The following is a 24,313-nucleotide window of genomic DNA, read 5'->3' on the forward strand; positions in this document are numbered from 1 at the left end:
TGACCCTTATAGTTAAGGCTTTGGGAAGACCTCACAGGATGACCCATAACAACAATACGTTAGCCTGGCCCGATACAGGGACATTATGGGAAATGTGTTTGCAGAAAACTTGTTCTTTATTATATCCACTCACCCATTTAAAAAGTGTGTGTGCCCATATGATAGGTGATAAAAAGACATATATATATAGGATTATGATTATATTTTTAATGAAAACCCAGGAATGTGCAGTCTAAAGGAATCTTGAGAATAAACACTTCAGAACAGCCTGCAGCATTCTCTAAGTATAGAGTCACTGGTATATGCACCTCCCATTGGGGCTCACCACAGTGAGCAAGGCTGCACTTGTCCTGCTCAGAAGTGTGGTCTGGGAAGGGGCTGCTAGAGGCTCTTCGCCAGCACCATAGTGCTACCAGAGTGTTTCCAGTTTGGAGACAGGAGATGCCTTTGCCTCCTAAACTAGTCCTGAGTCCCCAGGCCCGGCCAGTGGGGAGGTGTCCTGCCGCATCTATTGACGTTGAGTGGGAGGTGGGAATAGGCCGAGTCTGACCTCGCCACTATTGAATTCCCTGTCCTCACACTGACCTCTTGAGAGAATACTTGCCCCTGACTTGCTTGCAAGCATGCAGACCTTGGAGCAGTGCTGCATCTCACGTGTGACCCCAGCAGATGAGGATGACTCATGAAGCATGCTAAGCCCGCAGGCCCATGTGGCACATCCTGGTGGGCTTTGGGAAACCTGTCTGCCCTGTGAATGAGTCACTGTGGAGTCTGGCAGTCAGCTGGTCAGCTGTGGGCGTGGAAGCCACTTCCTGCCAGGGACACTCATGCTGGGCAGCTCTGCCTGCACCTGGCTCAAAGTGGGCACTCTGGCTAACAGCCCTTCTCCTCACCTCCCTCTATATATCAAATTCAGAAGAATTGACATTTTGGCAATATTCTGTCTTCCTATCCATGAATATGGAATATCTCTCTGTTTATTAGTTCTTTTTTTAATTTCATCAGAACTTTGAAATTTTTCTCAGACAGACCTTGTACATATTTTTTTAGATTTATACCTAGTATTTCATTTTAGAAAATGAAAATTAATCTATGGTGAGAGAAAGCAGACCTGTGGTTTCCTGGGGCTGGGCAGAAGCAGCAAAGGCCTGCAGGGGGCAGGAGTGAGCATCTGGGGTCAGGAGATTGTGCTCTCCTGACTGGTGCTGTGGTGCAGGGGTATGAGTGTGTCGGAACTTCCCAAAGCTATATAAAGGAAGTTAAGACAACACTATTTTAAAAAGAACTCACTTTATTTTTGTGAAAATATACACTTAACAGCCTGAAGAAAAACAGCATGATTTGCATGTTTGTTCCAGAAACAGTACATCCCCTGTGATCTGATTCTACCATTCGCTTTCCCTCCGGCACTGACTGCTCGTTGCACAGCTGTCGCTGTGTCCACCCACCGCACTGGGCTGTGCTCTGCTGGAGGTGAAAATCCCACGGAAGCTTCTGCGAGGGGAGTTCCTTTCTTATGCAGATCTGTCCTTTGCAATTTGGCTGAAGTAGTGAATCCAGGTCCTCTCATCCCAGGACCCAGGCTGATGACCTGCCTCCACATGTCACCGCTGCTGGTGCTGAGGCGGAGGGAAGGAGCCTGGGAGGCTTCCATGAGCTGTGAAGTGCTTTAGCCTGAAGTGACATGCACCACATCTGCCCACACATTTTCCCACAGCTTTTTGCTCAGAACTAGACACATGGCCCCGCCCAACCCCATGGGGCCAGGAAGGAAGATGTTATGCCAGGATGGGGTCTGAGGGCCTTCCTTTTCCACTGACCCCCACCATCTGAGACTCCACATCCCCAGTTACAGATGGGGCCAAGAGTCAGGTCATGGAAGATAAACGTACCCATAAACCCTGGGTCACTTACCCGGCTCTGTCGCAGGGAGGCTTCTTGTTAAACTTTCCCATGTTCTCCTTTGCTGAGACTTGGCCACAGGGACGGTCGGTGCCTGCCAGTTCTCCAGGTCGGAGCTGTGTGCACTGCCAGCCGGGTAACGGGGCCTGGAGGTGTGCCATCGTCCACGAGCAGATAGGCAATTCAGGGAAGAAAGAGACTAGGGTAGGGCCCGGGGCTGGGTGGACCTGCAGAACCGAGCTCGCCTGGATTCTCACATCTCCGCTCCTTTCAAATTCCCATTCTCTCCTGGTCATTTTGATGTGATAACAACCACACAGGACTGCATGATGGTGGCTCCTTACAGAAATTTAGGAGCCGCTGCCAAAGTAAGATTGGACATGGATGAAAGCCCAGCTCGGGACCCGTATTCAGGGAGTGCTGCCTGGCAGGGCCTGGCTGTGCCAGCGGGGCAGTGGCAGGAGCGGGCCCAGCGGCCGCCGCCTGTGCCTGCGTCTCTGAGGCGGTCCGCGGGCTGGGTGTGCACCTCACGTTTTCTGGAAGCAGTCTGTCTGTCTGAAGAAGCACACGAATAGAAGAAGAGAATCCAAGCCACCCCACGGGGCCGGTGGGCTGCCTGTGGGTGCCTGGCATGCGGTCAGCCACCATGTGCTAAGGGAAATAATGGCTTTGATTATTACTGAGCCCAGAGCTCGGCATCCGCTCAAGGAAGCAGACTGCTCCCCTGGGCGCCTCTCATCGACCTGCCGCTGCCCTTCTGGTGGGTGCAGTGGATTCTCTCCAACGGCTTCGTTTTTAAAATTCAGAAGTGCGTGAGCCCCGCATACCTGAGTAAATAATAAAGTGTTTAACCCTTCTTGTTCTGTTCCAGAAACCCTTCAGAAGGGTGCCAGAGTTTACAAAGACCGTCTTATGCATTTCATTTCATCCGATCATTTGTGGTAGCATGTGTTTGTTCTGCAGAAAAGCCAGAGGCCTGTTGGGAATCCAAGCGCGAGGCAAAGTTATCCTAATGGGACAAAGCGGTTGCACAGCCTGGGCTTCCTGAGAGGGAGCAGGGCTGCTCTGGCTTCTTATTTCCTCCCTTCTGCCTTTTGACCTAATCTCCCCTGAAGCAATTTTAAAGGGATTAATGTTATACTATAAATACTACTGGGTTAGCAGGGTCTTCCTATTCAATGAAAAGATGATGGCATTGAGGCTGAGGTGGCAGGAGAGCAGGGTCACGCATTTCTACAGCTTTTTGGGTGCTGAGTCCAGAAAAATTTCTGAAGAATTGAAACCTCAGCACTTTAACCCTCCCTCCCTGAACAATATTCAACCCAGTTAACTCTGCCTCAGCCCTGTGATAGTTTGCCTAAGGAAGGCAGCTTCTCTCCTGGAAGAAATATGAGTGCCGCAAGAGGCCTGGTCTGGTCCCCATTCTGTGTCCAGGCCCCTCTGAGGACTTGGAGGTGAGAACTGACCCTGGTGGAGAGAGCAGCTGTGCACTGGGCAGGTGCAAGTTGGTGCACTGGGCGCACGGCCACTTGTCAGAGCGGGCCAGAGTGAGCCTGTCTGAGAGGCCCCTGAGCACCCAGGCTCCCCGGGTCTCTTTCCAGGGGTCTCCTAACTGTCTCTCATGCTCGATCTCATCAGTAGCTCACCTTATCCTGGGGTAACCAGTCCCTCACACCCACACCGCCCCCTGTTAGGGTCAGCAGTGCTGGAGGTCAGGGACTGGGAGACCCTCCCATGCCTGTGTAGGGGAGACACATTCAAACTTGCAGAGTTTGAATTCCCCGGCTATCTGAAGAATGTCTTCGAAGTAAAACCTTCCACCTCCATTCCCAGTTATGCCTTAAAATCAGGACAGGACCTTCTAGTTTCTGAACTCTTCATCAGTGGGAAATGTGATTTGTTGGTTTCTACAACCTGGCTATTTGGTTTGCTTGGTTATCTCGGAGCCTTAATGCTACAGGAAGTTCAGGAATGGCATCCTTCCTTGCAGAACTCTTTGCATCCATTATTTGATTTGCCTCTCAGTGGTACAAGTTTCCAATAGTTCTGTAAACTTTTTCATACAAATCTGTTGGGATGTGCTTTCATTTTTCCATCCCACATTTATCAAAAATACAATGTGTGTGCATATGTGTGTGTGTGTCTGTGCATGTGTATATGTGTGTTTGTGTTTCTGTGCATGTGTGTGTGCGTGTTTGTGTTTATGTGTGTGCATGTATGTGTGTTTATATGTGTGCACATGTGTTTATGTGTGTGTGTGTATTTATGTGAGTGTGTGCACGTGTGTGTGTGCACATATGTGTGTAAAGCTCATGGAAGAGCTTCATGCGCTAGCAGGTCATCACAGCCTGGGAGTAAGGTGGGCTCAGCCTTGCGCCTGTGAGGACCACTGCTTCAGAAGGAAAGACAAGAGCCTGGAGCTTTTCCTGTGGCTGACAATGCTCCTTTCTTTTCCAGTGTAGTAAAAGCAACTGTGGAGCAACAGCAGAGAAGTGCTAGACCAGGGCTTCCCCTTGCGGAAAGCAGGCACGATGCTCAGTGTCTCCATGGTCCTGAGCACCTGCGTTGTAACCGCATGGACAAGAATGGTGATGGCGAGAGCAGACAGATGTGGCATTTCCGAGGTGTCAGGCATAATGTATCATTTCATTTTATCCCCACAATAGCTCTCTGTGTCAGGCACTGCTGTTACCCCCATTTCTCAGATAAGGAAACTGAGGCATGGGAACTTTGAGTCACTTACTCAGGGCACGTGCTTGGTAAGTAGTGGAAGCCGGATGAGAACCCAGGCCACGTGCTCCCACCCACCGTGGCATTGCATCGTCTCTCCTCTCCTTAGCTGCCTAAGGCCTTAGTCTGCTCTCTGGGCTTCAGGACGAGCACCCCAGCACCCTGTGTGCCCAGCGCACACCCCAACAACCTCCATCATGTCTTCTGAGCCGTGCTCATCCCTCCCTCACTCAGCACCCACGATGGTGGGCTGCCCCGCTGTGGCCTTTGAGACACCCGCCCAAGGCCCCATGATCGCGTGGAGTGACAGCACCGGGGGGCTTGCAGAAGCTGGGCATGCAGCTGTGACAGGCCCACCAGGCTCTGGTCCCACCTGTTCAGAGCCTTCTTGGAGTGTTGGCCCTGGCTGGGCCAGGACACGTTGCCTGCAGCCCAGGTCTGCCCTGAGGAAGGCTCTGGCGGCCTGCGGGTCTGAGAGGAAAAGAAGTATGAGGGAGGAATTGGGGGTGCTAGCGATCCATCCATTCCTCTGAGGGATCAAAGGTCACAAGGGAGGCGGCCCAGTTGCCCTGCTCAGACCAGCACCCGATGTCTGCCGCTAAGAACGCTTCACTCTGCTGGCGGCTGACCGCTAGCCTCAGTCACCCCAGGGTCCTCACTGAACATCTGGTGACTATTGGTCCGAAAGGGAGGCATACAGATGCTGTCTGCTGTCGAGTCAGAGAAAGGGGGTGGCCACGTGGGCACAGCAACTGGCCCGGGACCCTCACAGCCACTCTGCTGGAAGCTTGCTGTGCCAGGCACTTGCAAGGTGCCCTGCATGTCGTCACTGGTCATCCCGGCAGCTCTGAGGGCGGCTCTCGGGCCTCGTCGTGAAGCGGCCCAGGGGAGCGAGGCTGCCTGTGCCACCAGGAGGGCACGGGACCAGCCAGCCCACTGTCCTGCCACGCGCAGCCCCTGCCAAAGCCCCATCGTCCTCGTTCTGTGTAAATCCCCCAGTGCCCCTCTGTGACATGACAAATGAAAATCTGAGCGGTGCCTTATGAGGCGGCTACCAGCCACTGGACGCCGTACGGGGCTGTGTGGCTTGTGTCATTCAGTTCTCAGCACAAAGCAGCAGAGCTGCAGTTGAAATCCGAAATTCAGTTCTGGGTTCAAATCCAGATTGTGCAGCTTACTACTTAGTTACCCCGTGTCTGTTTTAGGAGTGTATTGAGCTAATGTGTATGCAAGACTTAAAACAGTGCCTGGCTCTGTTTTTAAGAAAGTTTCTAGGATAATTAGTTGTGTGTGTGTATGAGTGTGTGTGTGTGTGAATGTATGTATGAGAGTGTGTATGAGTGTACGAGAGAGTATGTGTGTATGAGCGAGTGTGTGTATGAGTGTATGTTAGTGTGTGTGTATGAGTGTGTATGAGTGGAGTGTGTGTGAGTGTGTGTGTTTATGAGTATGTGTGTGTATATGAGGAGTGTGTGTGTGTGAGTGGAATGTGTATTTATGAGTGAGAGTGTGTGTATGTGTGTGAGTGTGTGTATATAGAGTGTGTGTGTATGAGTTGTGTATATGGTGGTGTGTGTATATGTGTATGAGTGTGTATGAGTGGAGTGTGTGTATGAGTGTGAGTGTGTGTGTATGGTGGTGTGTGTGTATGTGTATGTGTATGAGCGTGTATGAGTGGAGTGTGTGTGTGTATGAGTGTGAGTGTGTGTGTATGAATGTGTGTGTATATGAGTGTGAGTGTGTGTATGAGTGTGAGTGTGTGTATGAGTGTGAGTGTATGAGTGTGTGTGTGTGAGTGTGAGTGTGTGTATGAGTGGAGTGTGTGTATGAGTGTGAGTGTGTGTATGAGTGTGAGTGTGTGTATGAGTGGAGTGTGTGTGCCCCCCAGCAGCACAGCCCCAGGGCACCTATCTCCCCGCGTCCTGCCTGCAGCTGGCAGGAGCTGACACTGCCTTCCCTCTGAACAGCCCATTAATGTCTCCACCGCCGCCAGGGCCCCACTGTGCCCCCAGGCTCCTCGGGAGCACAGCCACCTCGCAGTCCCTCACTGCGCTGTTCCCACCACCTGCCTCCAGCGCAGCTCCTGGCAGCTCCCCATCTCCCAGGCAGGCTCCAAGCTCCTCCCTGGCCCTTAAGGCCACCAAGATGTGCTGCCCTCCACCTTCCTCACCTCACCAGGCGCCACACACTTCCTCTGGCTGGACTCGCTCCTTCCACACCTTCTCATTCTTCACCCTGACACGCCCCAGCCCAGGGCCCCCAGAGGGCCACCCCTTCTCTGTAATCTAATGAATAGCAAAGTTTCTCTCTTTCCATCATGTCTAGTACCACTGTGTTCAATGCACAGGTTTCAACTTTTTCCTTTATGTTTCCTCTCAAATGAAAAAGAAACACATTTGACATAATAAACCAAATAATACAAAAGTGCACAGTAACAAAAGCTAAATCCTGCCCCAGCCTCCCTGCTCCCCCTGCTTGCCCCTGCGACAGGCCTGGAGGGAGTGTTTCTATGCGCTCCTGCAGGTGCGCCGAGGTCACTGAGTTTGGACACAGGAGCTGAGCATGACTGTGACCACTCTCTTGGGCCTCACCTCATGCAAATGTCACTTCATGCACCTGGCAGAGTGAAAATGTGCGATTGTGTGTGGTCCTTTGTTCTCAGAGATGCCTTGTCCTCAGCCAGCCCCCTGACACGGGGAAAGTCTGTGCCATCCACGCGTGCAGTCAGCGTAGATTCTGCAGGCTGAGGTTCCCCTGCTCATCCAGGCCCAGTCTTGCAAATTTACCTCTTGTCCACACATCTGTCTGGCGTTCAGTGTGTGCCCAGCCATGATTGTAAACATTGCCCTGGGCAAAAAGAGTTAAGAAGGCAAACCGGTTTAACAGAAGTGGTACAGGGCCACCTCCTCTAGCACGGAGACAACCAGATAAAAATGTGGCACTTGTAGTCACATTTACAGGCTTATTTCACTTTAATGAAGTCAACTGTGTCCCTGAAAAATTTAATAACACATGTTACAAATAAAATTATATTATTTTTGGCTTCTTATCATTTCAGAGACCATTTTCCATAATTTCCTGTTGACTTAACTGGCAACAGTTCTTAATTTAAGATTTAAATTTCTTTTTTTCCCTGGCCAAGTTTTTATATTAATGTTGCATACAACAACGAAGGCCTCAGGAAAGCTATTATTTTGTCATTTGTAAAATGCTTTGCAGTTTTCCTGTAATGAATGGACACCTTCAACCATCTCTTTTTTTAATATTAGATTTCTTTCAAAGTAGGATATGACTTTATTTCAGGGTGTGTGTGTGCAAGTGCAAATGCATAGCTTTTTCTTAATGTAACTCATAAGCTCCTGTTCTCCAACATGACGTTCCATCTGTATGCTGATGGCGGCTTTCAGATCTATGAGAGCTTGAGAGCTGGAACTTCTGGGGTGGCCTCGCCTCCCCCTGCAGTCCTGAGCCTGCTGAGCTCCCCCTCCATCGGCCCTTCCCACTCAGTGCTGCCAGGGAGGCGCCCGCCTGGGAGCTGGCCAGTCAGCTCAGAGGACAGGTGAGAATCCGCACTCCAGAGCACCCTGCGATCTAACACTCTTCTTAAAGTCCATACCTGTCCCCTGAGCTGGGGCACCAAGTAGGTACTCAGTAGACCTTGCTCCCTTCTTTTAGCATCATCCCTGGCAGCTGGTCCCTTCTCTGTGTTTTACCGTCTCTGTCTGCAGTCCTCAGGAATCACGCACCAGGTTGCACAGATGAGCACTGGCTTCTACCTGACTACCTGCTGGGTTCGGTATCAGAGTCACTTTTTTTTGGTCCCTGTTTCACACCTGCTGAATCAGAATCTTGGAGGGTAGGGCCCAAAATTTACTTTTTTTCTAATTCCCAGATTAGTTCTTTGTTCACAAAGTGGGAGAGCCACGAGCCCCTGCATGTCCCATGTGCGTTCCCAGGACAAAACAGGGTTAATGGTGAGACACCAAGTGGTGGAGATGAAATCCATTTTATTCGTTTGAACAAAAATGTATTGGGAGCTAACTAGGCCTTAGGTATTTTGCAAAAACTGAAAAATATCCAAACGCATCATAAAAACAGCAATTTAATTTGTGAGATGCTTTCATAGTTTAAAAAGCACTCTTATATCTGTCATATCAACAACTCTGTGAGCAGTGTCCAGGGACCTGGCCTCATAGCTGGGCCTCGCGCACCAGCTGGGGCTGCTGCTGTGCCCCTAGCCCACCATCCCCGCTGGTGTGAGCTACAGTAGGAGGTGGTGGCGATCACGGGTGGGTAACTGCCTGGGGAGCTGGGGAGGGCTTCCCGGAGCGGGGCTCGTCCCCGCTGGGTGGCAGCACCCTATCACTCATTTGGAGGCAGAGGGAGGATGAATCTCTCTCTGCAGTCACATCTCCCTCCCACGGCAGGGTTTGTAGGGGGCATTTTGTTCCCACAGGGCAGACTGTTTGGGGTCCCCACCAAGGCTGAAAAGTGATTCCCCCTCAGGAGGGGGATTTGAACCACAGCTGGAGACAGCAGAGTGCTGATGAGAAGGCTGTGAGTAAAGTAATGACCCCAAAACCTATAGCTCCCTGGGCCCGTGAAAAGCCCTAATTTAGTCCTGGTCCTGGGAGGAACCCCAGCAAATCTTTCTTTAACAGAAACTTGTAGCCCAGCGTGGACCTAAGTTGCATCCATTAAAGCCTCTAATTCTCGCCTGACGTTGCCCCTGAAATTGGCCGGTGAGGCGCCTCCCAGCGCCTGCTAAGCGCGCGTGAGCTGGTTCTTACCCGCGTCGCAGAGAAGAGAGGCCCAGGGAGGGCCCGCAGGGTCCTGCGTCTGTGTGCCCTGAGCTCTGTGCTTGGTGACTGCCAGGACACCCAATCCCACGACCGTTTGTAATCATGGGATGCTTAAGGAAGGCACTGCCGGAGCTCTGTCGTGGACAGTTCTCCAGCCATGGCATCGGTGTTTACCAAAATCAAATTAACAAAGTTCTGTCGTGGACAGTTCTCCAGCCATGGTATCGGTGTTTACCAAAATCAAATTAAGAAAGTGACCTGTCACGGTTAGTCACGGAGAACTGAGACAGGGAAACTACCCGTCGCAATTACCTATCCCTTTCCAAACACCGCTGAGGCTGGACCTCACTGCAAACATGCTGAGTGGCCCAGTGGCCCTGTCTCCTGTCAGCTCGCCGTGCACCCGTGAGGCATGGCTGCGCTGCCAGGGCCTTCGTCCTGCCGCGGGCCTGGCAGACAAGCGTGTGTTGATGGAGCCTGTTCTCTGCTCATGAGGCAGAAGTGCAGCCACGAAGGGACCACGGGCGGTGTCGCGCTGGCCGAGCTCACTTCACCCAGCAGTCACCGAGCGCCTGTGTTCTAGGCAGCCTTCTAGGCACTGGGGATACTGTGACAAACCAGAAATGCAGCCCTGCCCCCAGCATATTCTAGAGGGGAGCCTGGCAGGGAGTGAAAAGCAACCTAGGCCTCCTGGAAGAAAAGGAAGGAAAGGAGGGCAGGGAAAGGCTTGGGGGGGGCATGCTGGCAGGAAGCCAAGGCCGGGCCTTGAGGGTTGGGGGCTCTGACCGCTGGGCCCAGAGGGTTATGGACCATCAGATGCCACCCCCACGTCCATGCTGTGTCCTTGCAGCTCCGATGCCCTCTCCTACATGGCCTCAGGTCATGCAGAGCCAGACACCACTGCCACCTGCCAGTAGTCTCAGGAGTGGTGCATCCTCTGAGCCAGCTGCAGGATGCCCCCTAGTGGCTGAGTTACTGAAACTCTCAAGTGTGCCCAAGCACGTCTCCCTCAAAGATGCAGAAACAGGGCAAGGAACAGATAGGGCTGCACCCACCTGCTCCCACCAGGCCTGGGGCTCACCCATGCCAGCCTTTCATCATCATGGACAGTATTTAGGACATCTGTTTCCATCCTTCCTTTTTTTAAAAAAATTTTATTTTTGTTTAAAATATTACAGATGTCCCTTTTTCTCCCCAATGACCCGTTCCACCCCTTTCCTTTCCCCTTCCCCTCCCCAGTCCCTCTTCCCAGCATTGTCCTGTCCTTGGGTTGTGCATATATGCATATAAATTCTTTAGTTACTCTCTCCCCCTCCACCCACCCGCCCTCCTCCATCCCTCTGACATTCGTCAGTCTGATCCATGCTTCCATGTCATTGAATCTATTCTGTTCATCGGTTTATTAAGTTCTTTAGATTCCACGTATAAGTGAGATCATGTGATGTTTGTCTTTCGCTGCCTGGCTTATTTCACTTAGCATAATATTCTCCAGGTCCATCCATACTGTCCCAAAGGGTAGGAGATTATTCTTCTTTACAGCTGCGTAGTATTCCATGGTGTAAATGTCCCATGGCTTTTTTACCCACTCATCTACTGATGAGCACTTGGGCTGTTTCCAGATCTTAGGTATTGTAAACTGTGCTGCTATGAACATCGGGGAGCATATATCCTTTCTGATTAGTGTTTCAGGATTCTTAGGATACATTCCTAGGAGTGGAATCACTGGGTCAAAAGGCAGCTCCATTTCTAATTTTTTGAGGAACCTCCATACTGTTTTCCAGAGTGGCTGCCCCAGTCTGCATTCCCACCAGCAGTGTACCAGGGTTCCCCTTTCTCCACACCCTCGCCAGCACGTCGTTTGTTGATTTGTTGATGGAGCCATTCTGACAGGTGTGAAGTGATACCTCATTGTGGTTTTAATTTGCATCTCCCTGATGATTAGCAATGTTGAGCATTTTCTCATGTGTCTCTTGGCCATCTGTGTGTCCTCTTTGGAGAAGTGTCTATTCAAGTCCTTTGCCCATTTCTTAATTGGGTTGTCTTCCTCTTGCTGAGTAATATGAGTTCTTTGTACATTTTGGAAATTAGCCCCTTATCAGATACATCTTTGGCAAATATGTTTTCCCAGACTGTGGGGTTCCTTTGTATTTTGAGGCTGTTTTCTTTTGCTGTGCAGAAGCTTTATAGTTTGATGTAGTCCCATATGTTTATTTTTTCTCTCGTTTCCCTTGCCCTAGGAGATGTATCAGTGAAAATCCACTACATGGGATGTCTGTGACTTTACTGCCTATGTTTTCTTCCAGGATTTTTATGGTTTCGTGACTTACATTTAAGTCTTTTATCCTGTTTGAGTTTATTTTTGTGTATGATGAAAGTTGGTGGTCTAGTTTCATTCTTTTGCATGTACCTGTCCAATTTTCCCAGCACCACTTATTGAAGAGACTGTCTTTACTCCATTGGATGCTCTTGCCTCCTTTGTCAATATTATGGTCCATAATGGTCCAATATTAATTGATCATAATGGCATGGGTCTATTTCTGGGGTCTCTGTTCTGTTCCATTGAGCTATACGCCTGTTATTGTACCAATACCAGGCCGTTTTGATTACAGTGGCTTTGTAATACAGTTTGAAGTCTGGTAATGTGATCCCTCCCACTCTGTTCTTTTTTCTCAAGATGGCTGCAGGTATTCGGAGTCTTTTTGGTTCCATATAAATTTTTGAAATGTTTGTTCTAGCTCTGTGAAATATGCTGTTGGTATTTTCATAGGAATTGCATTGAATTTATAAGTGGCTTTGGGTAGTATGGACATTTTAATGATATTAATTCCATCCTTTCTTTTAATATCAGTGCTAGGAGTAGAGAAAACATGTGACATGTTCATACTAAAGTGTTAATGACTTGGCTTAAGAATATGCACATTACCAGATATGTGTGTTTTAAGGAAGTCTCAACACACTGACTCCCCCAGTAGCTTCTAACCACGTAGGCAATGAAATAGGAAATCTCGCATCTGCCCACCTCAGCATCTGATGAGCTAGGACCAAAGCAGACTTTTGGTGGCCATCACTGACCCATTGGTATAGATTCGGACTTCTGTGCACTGCCACCCTTTTATACCATATCCCTATATCTGCCTGTCACCTAACTTCCATTGGACATTAGAAAACTAGATTCCAATAAAGCCTTGCAAATGTCCAAATTCCAAGGCAGGCTGATCATTCTAAAAGCACCTCTCTGTGTGTCCACCCTCTCTTTTCCCTCGCATGTGCACACTCAAGCATACCCACACACGTGGCACAGCCTCGGGAGGACACGGTTCTTCTCTCCCACACCTGGAATAGCCTCAGTGTCAGTGGCAGCATTATCGCACTCCATGTGCCCCGCGCCAGCACTGCCCAGGGAGGCCGAGGCCAGACACCGCTCACGCCAGCGCTGCCAAGTTCAGGACAAATAGAAGCGCAGACAGGACAACTGTGCCAGGCCACCCAGGGACACTGTCTGGGTCCTTGTCTGGGCTGGTGTCACCTCCACAGCCTGGCTCTCGGGCATCTGTGGAAAGCATCTCAGAACCCACACAGCACGAGAGGAAGGGGGAAGCTCCTGCAGAGCCAAGAGTCCTAGCAAAGCCTTGCTGGGTGTCCCCCACGGCACGAGGCCTCAGGGTGGGTCATCTGTCAGAATTGGAATGAGTTCTAGACCTGGAGGGCGGTCTGGGCATCCTCATGAGATGACGCTGAGATGGGCCTCATTTTTATAAGGCAAATCCTTCCAATTATGTCATTGGCTTTGTATGTGTGGAACCATGTCCTGAATGGTGTCACATCCCTGAAGGTAGGAGAGCCGCCTGCTGGGTAAGGAGGTTTCCCCAGGATATTCACCAGTGCAGGAGTCCAGGGCATGGAGAAGTCATCCTCAGCTCTGGGACGGCAGGTAGCTGTCCCGGAGAATGTATGAGGTACACACGGGTACACATGTGCACGCACTGCAGGTGTCCCGTGTGATACAGGTCCTGTGCGCAGAGGAAAGTTTGCAAAGGGTCCTGTGTCTGGGACCCCTTGGCTGAGGGAGCTCATCTCAGGAAGCGTGAGGCAGAATAATTAACCCCAGCTATGAGGTCCCTTAGAAAAACCGGGCGAGGAGAAACCAAATTAGCAGCTGCCGGTGCCCTGGCATAGCACAGGACGTGCCAGGCTGGACGGGCCCTGCGCCAGCGCAGGGACAGGCCCCTGCCTACCCCTCCTGGGCACCGCGCCTTCCCGCCTGCCCAGGGCCTCCTGGGGCTGCGTGCGCCCCTTGTGCCTGGTTTGGGGAAAGGAAGGAAAACAGAAGTTGAGAAAGCTTTCCATCTTAGCTTTGATTTTCTTACTCTAACCAGCTTTACCAGATTATGTTTAAAGTTTCCAAAAGGATTATACGCCCCCTCTCTCCCTAACCCAAGGGTGCGAAGAAGCATTCCCTCACTGGGTTCAATGTTGTGTGTCTTCCAGAAAGAGAAGAAGAGTGGGCTGCTGAAACTTCTAGCTGGGGCCTCTGCCAAGAAGAAGTCTCGCTCCCCGCCGTCCATCTCTCCCACCCACGACCCCCAGGCGGCAGTGGACACCTCACTCCAAGGCGCGATGGGGCCCGAAGTGTCCTCACTATCCCTCCATGGCCGGGCAGGGTCCTGCCCCATAGAGAGCGAGATTCAGGGGGCGATGGGAATGGAACCACTGCACAGGAAGGCGGGCTCCTTGGACCTGAACTTCTCCTCCCCTTCCAGGCAAGCCCCTTTCTCCACAGCCGCCCGCCCCGAGCCCAAGCCGCTGCCCCGAGAGAGGTAAGGCTGAGGTCAGCTTGCATCCTCCAGGACCTCCGTGCGGGGTGACCTGTGAACCCTGCAGCCACTCTGGGGAGCAGGGACAGCGGGGGTTTCCTGAGGGTTAAATTGACGAGACACCCCTCACTAGCCACACCTACATGGATCCTGATCTTGGAGGTGAACATCAGATAAAACAAGTTGGGAATAAGTGGGAGTGTGTTGCATGTTCTGAATCCATCTGGGTCCTGAGTTTGGGATTTACAAGGGACTCATCAGGAAATTTTTCAGTACCGATGAGATACTGAGCCAACTGAGATACTGAGATACTGTGTCCCTCAACCGTGGGGAACCCCTAGAGTGGGCCACTGGGCTCAGCCCCCACTGGCCTGTGCCTCCACCCAGGAAGCAGTTTCTTTTTTGAAGCTTAGCCCACTCTGACATCTCAGAATTTAAAAAGTTTCCCCCAAATTGGCTTCAGTGTATATGCATACACTATGGGTTGAACCACATGAAATTGCTGACATTCTCTCTTTTTTTTTAAACCAAAACCAGCAATTTCATAGAGTTCAGCCTAGAGTTTTAGGAAACTGAGTCTGTTTGAGGGGACGTGGCCCACTGAGGCCTTGGCTGTGGGGCTGCAGGTGCTTGAATTTTACAAGGGGTCAGAGGCTGGTGTCTTGCTCAGTGGATCAGCCCCAGATAAGGGCTGGATGGTGCTGTGGAGAGAGGGGATGGCATCAGATCAGGATAATGGTGAGATACTTTCTATTCTGGGTCTCTTCTCGTTGGAGCACTGCTTAAATAGCAAAGACGAGGAAACAATCCTGGCATTGCTGTCAGAATTTGCCCCATGTGGCCATACTGACACGGCCAGCTCTTCCACGTACCTCCAGCACCTGCAGCCCACCCTGAGCCTCCAAGCACCTCTGGAGGCAGTCAGGGCTGGTCGAGGATCCATGTAGGTCAGGTTAGTGCATCTTTTCTGTCGAGGCCCAGGTAGTATTGCAGGTGTCACAGGTCACAGTCTCTGTTGCAGTGTTCGCCTCACACGCCTGCATAAAGGTGCAGTGGACCGTACGGAATATGGGGATGGCGTGGGGCTTCCAGTAGACTCTACTTATGGGCCCTGAAATTTAAATTCCATGCATTTTTCTTGTGTCATAAAATATAACTCTTTTGATTTTTTTCCCAACCTTTTCAAAATGTAACAACAGTCTTAGCTCTTAGACCACACAAGTTAGGCACAGGCCACAGTTGGCCAACCCTGGTCTTGATGAAGGGATTTAGGGCTGAGCATTGGGGTGGCATGAGACCCTGGGCCTCTGAGAACAAGTTTCTCTCCAGGGTGGTGGGGGAACAGCATGGCCAGCGATTGTTGACTTCTGATAAACAGTGACTGGGTAGAATAACAGCTGGATTTACAGAATGTTCTGCACAGGATGATACTCAGAACATTTAACCATTGGTATGGATCCCAGCCGTAAACACCCAGGACAGCCATGCTGTGCACGCAGCTTAACCCCTGCCAGCATCTCAGTCAATCCTCCCAGAACCCTGTGAACGCAGTAACCCCATTTTACAGATGAGAAAACTGAGGTTTAGTACAAAGCTTAGTACCTTGCTCAGGATCACACAGCGAATCAGCAGTGGAGCCAGAGACTGAACTGAGGCTTTGCAACCACAGAGCCCAGGCTCCGAACCACCCCACGCTGTGTGGTGCAGTCAGCAGCCTCCCCTGCTCACCTAGACCACAGGGGGCATCCGGGTGTCTTCAGCTATAAACAGTTCACTCATGTCACAGGGTGTCAGCCTCTGCTCTGGGTCCTGCTCATTGGATCACCTCCCTTGGCCCCCCCTGTCTGCCAAGGTGCACCCACATCCCCACCACTCAGCAGGACACATGCTGCTAAGCGCCTTCCCACCCCAAGCCCCCAGGCCCCTTAGAACTGGATTCACATACCACACACTGCACACCACACCACCACACAAGCATACAACACACAAACACACAACACATAAACAACACCCCCATACAAACAACAGACCACACAAGCACACACCCCACATAAACAACAGACACAACTTCGGGCAGCTCTTCCCTGTCAGGACCTCCCTCCTCCCACAGGACCAACCCCCAGCTGCCTCTGACTTCTGAATGTGGGTCCTCACTCTCCTCCCCGGATCACCAAGTTGGTGGCTCTTGCAAATGACAAGCTCTAGATATTTGAAGCAGCTCTCACGTCTCCCCTAGGTTTCTGTTCTTTCCCAGACCCCTCCACTCCCAGACGGCTCAAAAAGTCTTCAAAGACCTTGTTCTAAAAACTCACGGAAGCCTGATTAACTAGACAACTCAGAGGATTCTTCCCGTTCTCCGAATCCCACTGAACACCCTCTTGGTGCCCCCTCGTCCCCAGCACTCTGCACAGCTCATTAGCGACGAGACTTTTCAAAATACAGCCTGAAACCAAAGTGCTGCCTAATGAGCCCCAACCCGCCCTCCTCCCGAGGCTGCTTGGTGCTGAGGAGCCCTGGCGGGTGCGAGCTGAGGACATGGAACGGCAATGACTCCTCTCCGGCCGAGGCCCCTCCCAAAGCACTGGGACAGCCCTGCAGCCTGTGACAAGAGCCCTGCCATGGGGACCCTGGGGAGCCCCTACTGTGTGCAAGGCCACCCTATGATCACGGGGGGGGGGGGGACAGGTCGAGAGCAGGCTGGGGCTCAGACACGGGGTGGAACCACCAGCACGTGTGGAGGGGCGCCCTCTTCCGCCGGGCACCACCAGGCTCCGTGCGGCTGTCCTGCTGCCCGCTGGTCTCAGGTGCCTCCCCAGGACAAGCACGCTGCTCTGCCACCTCTGCCTGAGGACGGGGGCGGCAGCGGGAGCCGCTGTGCCCGCTGCCTCAGAGGAAGGCCGTGCAGGCGGACGGGAGCTGCGGGGAGGCCGCCTAGGGGGCACAGCTGCGGGCAGTGCTCCGGCCAGGGCTGGGCTGGCGTGGAGGCGGTCCCCGCTCCAAGGACACCTGCGAGCGCCACACCCACAAGCCTGTGTAAACCACAGGGCCAGTTCCCAGCCCTTCCCGGGGAGCCTCGCTTTCGGGATATCTGGACATGCTCAGCCCTGTGGACAGTGTGCGCAGGCAGCCACATTTCTGGAAGCTGCTTGGGGAAATCGCACCGGGGATGTAGTTTCGTGGCTAACACCCTGTCTCCCCGGCAGGGGTGCGCCAACCCTGGACAGGTCTGGCTGAGCTCTCGGGCAGCCACCTCGGGCCCCTCCTCCTCTGCACGCTTGCCTTCTGGCTCTCTTGGGCCTTGGTGATATTGCAGAGCGACTTAGAGCAACAGGCACACTGGCCACTTATTGGCCATTTCACTCCAAATAAGGGGTTTTGTTTTTTTGAGTCGCAGCTCCCTTGTATATAAAATGGGGGTAATAATACCTACCTGATAGTTATAAAATTTGTAAAACACCTATATTAATACCTGGAAAATTATGAGCGCAAAAGAACCACAATAGTAATATGTGAAATGACATATATAATACTATTCTATCATGTGGCACAATCCCTCTGGGGCTGCCTGGCATACCCGCTTCCATTTCTCATTGCCACCATCTCTTTTCCCCATATGTTCACACAGTCTATTCAGCCTCAGCTCTCAGGCCTGTAAGTAGTTTGGCTTTGTTAGGATGTGAAAGTTCTTGGCTTTGATGTATTGTGTGTCATTTTAGGCAGAAGAGTGGCTCTCAAAGGTGTCTATGCCCTAGTTCCCCCAAGCCATGACAATGTGACCTCACATGGCAAAGAGGAATTAATGTTGCAGAGGGAATGAAGGTTCCAAATATGGAGATTACTCCATGTTATCTGAGTGGGCCTAGTGGGACCACAAGAGTCCTTATAACTGGAAGGCAGAGGCAAAAAAGAAGGTCAAGGTGACCTGATGGGGGAAGGACTCTCTTGTCCTTGCTGTCCTTGAAGGTGGGGGAAGGGGCCTGCGGCCCAGGCATGCAGGCAGCTCCGAGGAGCTGGAGAAGGCCGGAGGTACAGTCTCCTCTGGAGCCTCCAGAAGAGCCGGCCCTGCTGAGACCTTGATTTTACCCGTGATACTGTGTGGGATGACTTAAAAGAATTGTGAGCTAAGAAATTTGTGTTTTATTATCCACTAAGTTTGCGGAAATTTGTTATAGCAGCAATAGGCAACTGAAACACGTTGATATTAGAAGTGGTGTCCAGGGTATGGATGTGTCCTTAACATTACCAAGTCCCTAGCAGGACACTGCTCTGTGATGACAATCCAGTGACTCGGGGGCCACATGTCCTCCGTAGTGCTGATGCAACTGCTCCAAAAAGCCTGCCAGGGGAGGGCCCCCTTGTGGCCCCTGTTGTCAGGGAGGAGAGCAGATGCCATGGGGAGGACACTCCAAACCTCACACATAAGGTGAATTGCAATATGCACTGGTGAGAATTCATTCTGATTTTAAATATTTTGATTCCTTGAGTCTTATGTCCAGAAACCAGCTGGGGTTAACATAACCTCATCTCAGCACAGGACAGCCTCTCCTTGATTTATGATGCCGTGATCATGGCCCGGGAGTAGCTGTTCTCCTCAAGTGTCCTTTGGTGTCTATGACAGGAAATGCCAATTTCTTTTATGCAGCAGGAAGAATAGCTGGGAGTCTTGGACTGACCTGGACAGAAACATTAAGTGCTTGTCTCATATATATTCAGCCCACGTCATTCATCTAGGCTCATTAAATCATTTAATTGCTCAGGAGCACCAAATTACTTTTTTTTCCCCTAACAGATTACATTTTTTAATTTGCTTGTTTGTTTCACATCTGGCAGTTGAGGGAAAAGCCAAAACTTTTGTTCAGAGTCTGAGAAATCATCTCACTCTTTGCCTTTCTTTTCCTTGGGGAACTGAGAGACGAAGGCTGGTGTTTGGAAAGGAGGCGAGGACAGTAGAAAGCCCCAGGGAGGACCGTGGCTGGTCTTGGTGTGGCACACGCAGCCCAAGTGCCTGAGCCTGGGATGGCACAGTCTGTGTGCAGAGCTGGCTGATCTCTCCGGCCACTGATGCCTCCTGGCAGCCTCCCTGCGGCCATCTGTCCTGCTCCAGGGAGTGGCCTGGCAGGCAGCGGTTTGCATCAGTGGCCTTGGGGGAGGGTGGGACTTACATTCTGCTCTCTCTCCTCCTGCACATCCCAAAATCCAGCTTTTGGCCCCTGGGGGCAGCAGGAGAAACTGGCCCAGCCCTCCTGCACCTGCCACCATTCCAAGGCCCGCAATGCACCCGGCTGGCCTGCTCCCTCGGCAGCAGGAACTTGCACGCCTGGCAAGTTAGCCCCAGGAGCCACCTTCCTCTCTGCCCTCAGCTCACCTGCCCGGAACAGATGGGGCTTTGTGCACAGGGGCTGCAGCACCAAGGCTGGGCCTGGGTCCTCTCCGCTTGTGCACCATCCCGAGGAGCCCAAAGCCAGCTCCTGCTGCCCTGGCCATGGCTTCTCTGCTCCAGCCAGACGGGCCGGTGCCCAGGCCCTGCGAGCAGGTGGGGCTGAGGGAAGACAGGTCTTCTCGGTATTTTCTTACACAGCACCTTGATTCTCAGACATTCATATGCAAACACCCCACCTAGAATTTGTTGAAAATCCACATTCCCTGCTCCATCCCCCCAGTGTCTCAGCAGGTAGGTACAGGATGGATGCTGCAATCTGGGCTGAGGTCCTGACCTCTGTGGGCCACTCTGAGAAATGCTGACTTGGGATCTTTTGTTTTATAATGAATGTCCTGGTTTCATAAAGACCAGAATATACCAGGTGAAAGGCTCCTCAGGACAGCCTGCTGCCAGGACACCTGTGTGACTGTGGCCAAAGGGTCCTTTATTGCACACAGAGGGGTGTCGCGGGGCCTGGTCAGCTGTGACTGTGAGCTGAGGGGGTAGGAGCTGTCTGCTGGGAGGCTGCTGTGGATGGGCTGCAGGTCCTGCTGGCCCCACCGCCCAGCCCCTCCCTCCACCAGCAGCAGAAGCTCCAGGCCCTCAGCTGGCTGTCACCCAGCTCCTCCCTCTCTGCCCCTCCACTCCCCCAGTGCGGGGGAAGCTTTATAACTGGCCCACAGCCCTAGGAAGATTGAGGGTAAAAAAGTCTCCCACCATTCCCCACCCAGTCAGTGGGCCCCAACCATGGCCCAGGCAAGGCAAGGGAGGAGGGAACAGCGGGGCGGTGTCTCCTCAGAGTGGCCCCTCTCATCCGGGTCAGGCCCTGGCCTCTGAGGCCACCACTACCATGCAGGTCACCAGGATCCTTCACTGCAGCCTTCTTCAGGAGAAGGGGGAGACAGCAGGGCCCTGAGCAAGGACACAGCCTGGCGGTGCGGCGGACAGCAATAGGGTGCATGTCGTCTGTGTCACTCCAGACTCAGGGAAAGGGCCCAGGGCCCTGAGGGTTGGGCACACCACCCTGAGCAGGAGCTGCAGCCACAGGCCTGGAGTGGAGGCAGGTGGGAGCAGGCCTCAGCCCCTGGGCCTCTGCAGCAGCACAGCCCGCTCCCCCACCCAGCCCACACAGGCTTCCACCCACCGTCCTTTATTGCACACAGGGGGGTCGCGGGGCCTGGTCAGCTGTGACTGTGAGCTGAGGGGGTAGGAGCTGTCTGCTGGGAGGCTGCTGTGGATGGGCTGCAGGTCCTGCTGGCCCCACCGCCCAGCCCCTCCCTCCACCAGCAGCAGAAGCTCCGGGCCCTCAGCTGGCTGTCACCCAGCTCCTCCCTCTCTGCCCCTCCACTCCCCCAGCAGCTCCACCCTTCAATCCACCAGTCCCCTCGGCATGGACCAGCAGTGCAGCAACCCGAGAGTGACCCATGGAGACCACAGCGAGGTCACGGGGAGCCTGTGGCCTAGAGCGACTGGATGCGTGCCCTCCCGGGCGGCCCGGCTCGGCCCTCGGGATGGTCCTGGTCAGTGAAGGAAGGATTACTGAGCACCTTGGCCTAACTGGGCCGAGTGCCCCCCAGTGCCTCAGCCTACCCCTGTCTGGAGCAACTTTCAGCAAGGGGTTTTCAGCGGCTGAGAGTGGCTACCAAACCCGTGCCCATTTAGCACTTGGTCTCTGTCCAGGAGCCCAGCTCCCATGCCCAGCAGGGCGGGCAGGCTCCTCTCAGCACAGCCTGCACATTGCCACCAGCGGGGCAGGTTGAGGGGGTAGAACACAGTTGATGTCAGGGCACATACACCTCTGTGAGTCCCCTGAGGGTCAAGGAAGGTACAGGTGACTGGAGTGGTGGGGACAGGGCAGTTTCTGTCAGGCTGGGGCAGTGAGCGCTGCGGGCACAAGGGCGCAGGCTGGCTGGTCCTTGGTGTTTTAGAAGAAGGCGGGTCCTCAGAGCGAGCATGGCTTCTTTTCCGCCTTCCTCCCCCTCTGGGGCTATGGGACAGCTGTGGGGGGGTGCGAGACCCACCCCATGCTGACACCAGGGCTCTTGGCAAGATGCCAAAAAGGCTCACATCCTTGTCTCAGGTCCAGGAAGCTGTGGGGGCCAGCTCTCAGGGACAGCGCCCGGTGTCCACCCACCCCCTGCACCTGCTGAGGCCCTTGGGGCCCTCGGGGGTCTGTGCTTGGTCTCCTCGGAGCTCAGGCCCACAGCATCCCCTCCAGGTGACCAGCAGGTCATGTTACCACTGGGATCATATGTCATGTTGGTCTGAAAATGAAGGGTACAGAGTTCGGAGGCTGCAGGGGGTGCCCAGGTTCTGCAGGAATGAGGTGTATGAAAAATAGGGCCTCTGTGATGTGATCCCAGCCAGTTCAGGTGCTATGGCCACAACATCTAATGGTTTGGGAGCACATTTTAAAAGAACGGCCATTTTCCAACACTGCTCAGAGCATCTTTCACACCTCCGGCGGGCACCTGCCTGAGAGGCGTCCCCCACCCGCCCACTCTTCAGAGGAGCTGACCCTCTGAAGAGGGAGCTGAGGGCACCAGGTCAGGGTCCTGTGCCAGGATGGGACAGAAGACGGGACACAGCCACGTGCGCCCCTGCCAGGTGCCTGCCTTTCTCCGTCCCTGCCCCCGGAGGCCGCAGCCGGAGGTGGCCTGAGGGAGGGTGTGACACGGAGGGGCTGCATCTGGGCGGAAGCATCCCAGCTGCACAGATCAGGGTCTGAAAGGTATCACAGGGAAAGGCTACTGTCAAATTTTTAATAAATGAAAAATTTTTTAAGTGGGAAAAGTAGCCCCAAATTACATCAATTTGCACCAGAGGGGAAGGAGGAAAAGATAAGAGAGATCTTCCCCCAGACGGTGGGCCAGACCCTGGGTCATCCTCCGGCCGCCGGGTCACTCACCCACGGCGGTGTCTGTCCCCCCAGGTACCGGGTGGTGGTCTCGTACCCGCCGCAGAGCGAGGCGGAGATAGAGCTGAAGGAAGGTGACGTCGTCTTTGTGCACAAGAAGCGGGAGGACGGCTGGTACAAGGGGACCCTGCAGAGGAACGGCCGCACGGGCCTCTTCCCAGGCAGCTTCGTCGAGAGCTTCTGAGGATGAGCCCCCCACACCCGCTCACCAGGGAGACAGCCCGGCCCCCGAGGACTCGGGGCCCTTCCAGGGCCCCTGGTAGGGGGCACCGTGGCCTGGGGTGGGGGCCCAGGGGTGTGGAGGTCGTGCCTTCACCCCCAGCCCCTGGCCGAGAGCACACCCTGGGCTTGTTCCTGGACAGACGTCTGCCCCCCCCCCCGCCCCCCGTGTGGACCGAGGAAGATGCGTCTGCGGGGACACAGCCTCGCTGCTGGGACGCTGTGCGCGGCGGCTGCCTGCGCGGGGCTGCGGGCCGGGCGTTCGCGGGCCATCCTCACAGGTTGGCTGGGCTGCAGGGGGTCCAGATTGCTCCATCGCCTCCTCTATACCTCAGTCGCCTGCCACCTGCCTGGCCCTGGGAAAGCCGGGCCGCGCAGCTCCTGGGGGCTCCGGCAGCTCCTTCGGCTGGTCCCTCCAGCATTAGGAACAACGCTTCTGTTGGCCGCCGCTGTCCCTTCATCGCTTCTTTCTTACATCTTTATAATGTAAAGCTATGACTTTATATATTTCTAATCGGTCATACATTGCCTATTTTTCATACATCTGGTGCTGCCTTTTTGTAATGACTTGGTTGAGTTTGAAAGAAGAAATGTCTGAGGAGACGTCAAATGGGCAGAATTTTTATATTTACTGTATGAATTTTGGAGAACTCTGGAAAAGCCCACGTTCTCAACACCATGGTGTCAGCGGCTGCTCCACGGGACAAGGGGGAGTCCCTTAGGGGGTTGGAGAGAGTTTGGAAAAAGCCAATTTCTATCAGCCCTTGCTCTGTCTAGACAGTGATAGTTATTATTATTCAGGAGCAGGAAGCATTTCGGGGAAAAGTTGCTATAGTTGCCTTTTGTGAGGCAGTAAGAAGGACATGAAGGTCTACCCCGGCCTAAAAAAGTGCAATTTCCCTTTCATTGCTTTAGCAAGAGTGACTGCAATTTGCTTATCAAAAATGACTTCTCGCTATTAAAATGTGCAGTTTTCACCACAGTTTAGAGGTAAACCTTCAGAGTTTACAAGACCTGGTGAGGTTCTGCATTTTTTAAACACATAAATGCTCCCCTGTCAGGCAGTGCACACCTTGGTCTAGAGACTGGAGGTCCATGAGGGTGACAGGAATGAGTCCTCTCTGCAGGCTGGGGGGGGGGGGACAGTGCTGGGGCAGAGGGAGAGGAGGAGGGCAGCTCTGATCCTGGGGCCCCACAGGGGGTCCAGGACCCATACCCATGAGTCCCACAGCTCACTGCCTGCAGGAGCCCTGTCACGAGGCAGTCTTGTTTCCAAGAGATTCACACCTTAGGAATACATTCTTATCTGTTCAAAGTCACAACTTGTAAACCCTCTCTCTATTTTTACAAGATCACTCAGGTTTAAATTAGGCTGAATAAATTAGCCTTTGGTAACGTAAGATCTCCCTGATTTTTAGGGATGCAACAAAATCCAGAAACCTGTTCCCTCGCCTGGCGCGATGCCTTTGAAATACACACGCTTATTTTCAGAGTCCCTATTTGGGGACAT

General features: G+C 53.0%; 1 protein-coding gene across 1 annotated transcript in view; it reads left to right on the plus strand.

Moving 5' to 3' along the window:
• Positions 1-23,934, plus strand: part of SH3RF3 (SH3 domain containing ring finger 3) — a 287,998-nt gene extending 264,064 nt beyond the window's left edge. Inside the window, exons 9-10 of the mRNA XM_016201846.2 lie at positions 13,923-14,251; positions 22,600-23,934. Of these exons, the coding sequence (XP_016057332.2) occupies positions 13,923-14,251; positions 22,600-22,768 (498 nt within the window). The 3' untranslated portion in view covers positions 22,769-23,934. The remainder of the gene's footprint in view (positions 1-13,922; positions 14,252-22,599) is intronic.
• The last annotated feature ends 379 nt before the right edge of the window (positions 23,935-24,313 follow it).

This window comes from Miniopterus natalensis, chromosome 9 (assembly GCF_054644295.1).
Source record: "Miniopterus natalensis isolate mMinNat1 chromosome 9, mMinNat1.hap1, whole genome shotgun sequence".
NCBI lineage: Eukaryota > Metazoa > Chordata > Mammalia > Chiroptera > Miniopteridae > Miniopterus > Miniopterus natalensis.